Raw genomic sequence first — 6121 nt, 5'->3', positions numbered from 1 at the left:
TGGCGAGTCTGGGGTTAGTATTGCGTGGGTGGTTGAATGGAGGTCCAATCCTGCACTGCCTGGGGTTGCCCTGAAGAGGTCACTGACTGATTGAAATTTGCAGAGGGGTTGAGGGTTGATGCCCCTATTATTGCAGGGGCCTGGGGCTGGCCCCTTCTCAACTTTCCCAATTGAGGTGATGGGATATAACCTCCTTGGGAGCTATTTGTAGAATTTAAAGGCCGGCCATTTTTATGGTATTTTGATGTACATTCCTTTGCCCAATGGAATCCTTTCTGACATCGGGGACAAATGGTTTTTGGAGGATTAATATTATTCCCTGATGTATTTCCAGGCTGTCGAGGAGCTTGCCATCTGGCTTGAGTATTATTATTTCTATTTGGGCATTCTCTGCTAAAGTGCCCAGATAAGCGACAAGAGTAGCAGTTCATATTTCTTTTATTACCTGTATTATTGCTGGCTTGTCCTATGCCCTGTACATATTGAGGGTATGTCTCCCCTTTGAGAGCTGCAGCTATAGCTACACCCTGTATAAATGCTGGACTTACATCAGCACACTGTTTTATAAAATCATTTATAGTTCCCGTTCTGCGAATCAGCCTTAATAAAGCCTGACAGGTATTATTAGCATTTTCAAAAGCCAGTTGTTTGATTAGTATCAGAAATAGAATTTCATTATATTTTAGATTTGAATAGCTCTTAAAAAATTATTAAGATGTTTAAAAGATTCACAATATGAAGTCTGAATAATGATGATATTGCAAAAACAAGATTGTGCACAAAGCATCCAAAAATACCGCTGTGGTTTTACCTTGGACACAACCATGGTCTGTTACAAAAGTAGATCATACATACAAAGGTATAAAGAACAATAAGTTTTTAGCTGAAGGCAGCAGTCCTTTTAAGGGACATCCCCGGCAATCCAATGAGTAGTAGAATTTAAGTGTGTTAAGCTCATGACGATGCTGAAGAATGAGATGTCTTATTCAGTAGAGTCTTCCCCGACTACGATTTCCTCGTGCTCCCCAACCTCGGCCACCTCCACTTCCCCTGAAGGCTCCTCTCTGCTCATAATTAAAGTTGCCCAAATTGCTGCTATATTTCCCACTAGGAGGATTATAAATCTGCCTTGCATCTCTTTTTGGTCCTGCTGGAGATTTCTTGGGTGGTGAACCAGAAGTTGTATCTTCAGTGGCCCTCTTTTGCCCAATTTCAACCTTCTGTACAGGTTTCCAGGATAATGTTACTGTGCTCTTATAAGAGGGAGGAATGTGGAAGAGATCCTTGATTAAAACATTGATGTTATTTGTTATTTTCAATGCAACAACTTTAATCTTGTTCTCGTCTGTTTTTAAGGCCTCGCCTGTTTTACCCTGGAGAGCCAAGCGAAGTTGTCTGATATAAACCTGCAGGCCCCGTGCAAAGTACTGCAGCCTAATTTTAAAATCTTTGAGCTTTTCTGCATTCAGTTTGGCTGTTAAGAAATCTGGAAGTTTTCGACAGAACTGGTGGAAGCTGTACAACAAACATTCCACATAACTGAATTGCAGCTTAGGTTCTTCATTACCAGCATTCTCCCCATTTTCTGCTTCTTCTGGAGGGAGAGGCATGTACTCCAATAGCTTATCAAACAATTTCCTTAAATTTGTTTCTAGCTTTTCCATGTCACCACAAAATGAACACATTTCCGCCAACAGTTTCAATACCTCCAACTGTATATTAAGACCCTCCACTGGAGTAGTTAAGGAGCTGAGGTTAGGTAGAACCTGCTCACAGAAGTAAGTCACAAACCTTGTGGAATGCACGTTTTTCGAGAAGAGGGGAACCGCCTGCCAAGTGCACTGTAAGAGCCTGTCCACACAGTCGGGATCTGACGGGTTGAAGGTTTGTTCTAGGTCAGCCTGTTCAGCCACCAACTCTACAAGTTGCTGTCTTCCACTCACTGTCTGTAAGCTCTTTAACCCAGACAGTATCTTCATGAACAGGACAAATTCTTCACCAGTCACATCTTCTAGGACCTTTTTGGATTCAGTTAGTATAAGTTCCTCTACTTCCTTTGTTAAGACCTCATCTGGTAAAGTCTTAAGTTTTGTAGAAAGGAATTTGATTGCTCGTTCTCTAACAATGTCTTCTCCTTGAAGGATTTGGCTGAATAAGCCACCTAAAGTCCCTTTTGCATCCATCTTAAATATACTTAATAGGGCATTGTTCACTAAGTTAAATTCTGCAGAGTCATCTGTTTGCAAAAGTTGGGTTAGAATATCTGCCACTCGGGGAAGATTTTCTCCGGTGGCAAATTGAGGAAGCTCTTTAATTGCTTGACGTCGAATTGATACATCTTCATCCTCACAGAGGTCTAACTGTGCATTGATAGCAGAATCAGCCAATTCTGGAAAATGCTTAAAGAATTTTGGAATAAACTGAGCTGCTAATCTTTTTTCCTTGGTACCACCTTTCACACCATCCAATATCACTTGATAGGCATCTTTATGCTGGCCCACTTGCTCCATGGCATCGGCCAGGATGCCATAGTTGCGGTAGAGCTCCTCCACGGTCGGCATGGCGATCGACAAGCTGAGGGCTGGCTCCTGCGGTCGTCGTCGTCCTCACCAGCTCCACCGACACCCCCGAAGCTGGAGTTTAGGATCTCCGGCGAAGTTCTGGCTAGGATCTCCCAGAGAAGTTCTCGTCAGGGATCTCCAGTGAAGTTCTGGCCAAGTTCTGGTCCCCAGGTTCTGGTGTTTATTGTCTTTGTTACAACTGTATTTATACCAGTTGATTTTAATCCTGTCAATTTCTATTGGCAAAGGTTAGGGCGTTTTCTTATCTTCCATTCCAGGGAGTACAGATTATGTAGCTTAAAGCGTGATTTGTTTTGTAGTTTAAAAGTGATTAACTACCCGCCTGGCACTTAGTTAAGGGGTTTTATCCCCTCCCTAACTTCAGGGAAAAATCCCTACCTGGGGAAACAACCTTTCTTGGAGAGGTGACCCTGGTTAAAACACACAGTGCTAAGGGGAGCAAACATATTAAGAACAGTATGCTATATACGCCAGGTCCCCCGAAACATACACCGTGCAGATGCCTCCTTCCTGCAGCATCTGTGTCAAGCAGCAGGGATGAACCGGCTTCCGGCATTCACACACATAAAAGCTTATACATGGATGTCCTGGCAGATTTATTCATAACCAAAAAATGGAAACAACCCAAATGCCTGTCAACTGATGATTGGATAGAAAAAATGTTGTATGTCTACATAATGGAGCGTCATTCAGCAATAAAAGAAATGAATTATAGATACATGTTCACAACATGGATGAATCTTGAAAACATTATTCTAAGTGAAAGAAGCTAGTTTAAAAAAAAATACCCTATTTGGTTTTATGTATATGAAATGCCCAGAATCAACAAACCTATAGAACAGAAAGTGGATTAGTGGCCACCTATGCCTAAGAGAAATGGAGAGAAGTGGGAAATGACTAAAGTGGGTATAGATTTTTTTTCTGGGATGATGAAAATGTTCTAAAATTAAATTGTGGATGCATTAGTTTGCTGTGGTTGGCATAACAAAATACACACACTGGGTGATTTAAGCAACAGAAATTTATTTTCTCACAGTTCTGGAGGTCCAAGATCAAGGTTCTTCTTGGGTTCACTTGGGTTCTTCTGAGGCCTCTCTGTTAGGCTTCTGTGTCCTCATGTGTTAGTCCTTGGTCTTGAGTTGTCTGTTCTAATTTCCTCTTCTTAGAACAGTGGTTCTCAACCTTGGCTGCATTCCTCCAGAATGAGGCCCAGAAATCAGGATTTTAAAAAGATCCCCAGGTGATTCTAATGTGCAGCCAAGGTTGAGAACCACTGTCTTAGAAGGACACCAGTCATATTGAGTCATATGAACTCATCTTAATTAGCTTTTAAAGGGGCTATCCCCCAAAGCAGCCACAGTCTGAAGGACTTGGGTTAGGAGTTCAACATAAGAGTTTTAGGGACACACAATTCAGTCCAGAACGATGGTGATGGTTGTAGAACACTTCGAGTATAATAAAAACCATTGAATTGTGCAATGTAAATAAGTGAATGGTGTGCTATGTTAATTATATTTCAGTAAAGCTACCATTTGAAAAATAGAAACAGGGGAGACATTTAGGATTTTCAAGAAGGAAAGCAAAATGATCCAATCTGAATTTTATTTTTTTTTTAAAAGTTGTTTGTCAGCCACCTCTAGGATGAAAGTACAAGGAGACTGGGGAAGAAATAGCCAATAAGGAGATTACTACAATAACCCAAATTGGATGTCCTGAAATTCTCAGCTAGACCAAGGGCACTAAAATGAGAAACAAGGGGAAAGATAGGAACGACTTTGCCTGAGTAGATGACCCCTAGCAGAAAACACCTCTAAGGGCCCGCTGCAAGGCTGACTCCATGGGCGGGCTGCACAGACTCCTCGTGTGGTGGGCAGGATTCTTAGAAACCCTGCAGACCTGGCCAATATCAGGCCTGAGGCCTCCATATTGCTTTGTTTTACATTGTGTATAAAGCTTTGAATAAAAGAAAACATTCGCTTCTGTGTTACTCAGAAGGAGCAGCCCATTAAGTCGTGACTGTTCATTCATGCCTTCAGCACAGATGATTCCGAAGGATCTGTTGGTCCCCTGGCAGGCTCTGAGCGCTGTGACAGTCTGGTGGGCTCTGTGGAGGGAAAGGTGAGAATGAGAGATGCAGAGCATGTGCAGTGATGGGTTCACACCAGGCTGCCTACATGGTCACCAGAAGGGGACCAGCATGGGCAGCTCAGAAAGGAAACTAAGGACGAACTTGAACACTTGGCATGAACTTGAACGTTCCTGGCCCAGCACTGTGGTATATTGGGGTATTGGTGTAATTTTGATTTAACCAGCACAGAGCTTCTATCTATTCTTTTCTACCATTTCTTGTTTAGAACTTGATTTTTCTAATATATTTCACTGCCACAGCAGAAGTCCAGTGCAACCAAGTTGAATTAAAAGGTATCTACAGAAGGTAAGGCTCACTGTATGCATGTATGTGCATGTGAGTTTGCCGCTTCTCTCTCTCTCTCTCTCTCTCTCTCTCTCTCACACACACACACACACACACACACACACACACACACACATTCACACCTAGAAAACTTGGAGAAGTACATTTGGTCTCTGGGCCCCTAGTCCTCTCCTATGCAGCCTTTTCCTCTATCTGCTTTAAAAACAAAACAAAACTGGATTCTAATCATTTAAAGAGACAACTGGAGTAAAAAGTAGAGTAAAAGGAGCAAGGTGTTCAATACTTGACGATCTCCATGATCTAGAAACTCTATCTCTGAGCATGTGTGTATAGTCCTGGGACTCTCTCACTGCCTCTGACCCTTGGTTTCCTCACCTATAAAATGACAATAAATAACATCACCTACTTCACAGGTTGTTAGGCTGTTCTAATGAAATCAAAGTTATGAAAGTACACGCAAGGCTCTAAATCAGTGGTTCTCAACCTTCCTAATGCCGCGGCCCTTTAATACAGTTCCTCATGTGGTAGTGACCCCCAACCATAAAATTATTTTCGTTGCTACTTCATAACTGTAATTTTGCTACTGTTATGAATCGTCATGTAAATATCTGATATGCAGGATGTATTTTCATTGTTACAAATGGAACATAATTAAAGCATAGTGATTAATCACAAAAATAATATGTAATTATATATGTGTTTTCCGATGGTTTTAGGCGACCCCTGTGAAAAGGTCGTTCGACCCCCAAAAGGGTCTCGACCCACAGGTTGAGAACCGCTGCTCTAAATAGATATGAGACATTATTTCTTCTCACCAGGGCATTAGCATCTGAACTCCTTCACCATTTTGTGGCATGAAAGTTTAGCTCTGAGCCAGGAGGTGGAAGGATATTTGGGGGTGAGAGCAGCAGGTCTCCTTAGAGTCCATGTGGAGGCAAGTGCCTCCTGTCTGCCCATGTAAAAACCTCTTAATCCCTAAAGCTATTCCCAGACCTTCTTTACAAGTTTCAGGGGGTAGATTTTCATACCATTTCTAGATGGACTCCGAGTGGGAAAATCACCAGAAAAACAATTGCTTCCTCAGCTGGTCAAATTTCAGGATGAA

The 6121-nt window shown here is 42.1% G+C and overlaps 1 protein-coding gene across 2 annotated transcripts; it reads right to left on the bottom strand.

Annotated features, from left to right (window-relative positions):
• Positions 1–710: 710 nt before the first annotated feature.
• On the bottom strand, positions 711–2626 carry LOC102428191 (apoptosis inhibitor 5-like). Of its 2 annotated transcripts, XM_023759122.1 has the most exons (2): positions 1617–2577; positions 711–1340 (listed from the first exon to the last, which is right to left on the bottom strand). In XM_023759122.1, exons 1-2 carry the CDS (start codon positions 2559–2561, stop codon positions 987–989), a joined length of 1299 nt encoding a protein of 432 aa, XP_023614890.1. In that variant the 5' UTR covers positions 2562–2577; the 3' UTR covers positions 711–986. The 2 variants fall into 2 exon arrangements, with proteins under 2 accessions (XP_023614890.1, XP_023614889.1); XM_023759121.1 differs by having other exon boundaries at positions 711–2626.
• Between the last annotated feature and the right edge of the window lie 3495 nt (positions 2627–6121).

This window comes from Myotis lucifugus, unplaced genomic scaffold (assembly GCF_000147115.1).
Source record: "Myotis lucifugus unplaced genomic scaffold, Myoluc2.0 scaffold_148, whole genome shotgun sequence".
NCBI classification, from domain to species: Eukaryota; Metazoa; Chordata; class Mammalia; order Chiroptera; family Vespertilionidae; genus Myotis; species Myotis lucifugus.
The sequence above is the reverse complement of the archived record's forward strand: the minus strand, read 5'-3'. Positions and strand labels throughout refer to the sequence as shown.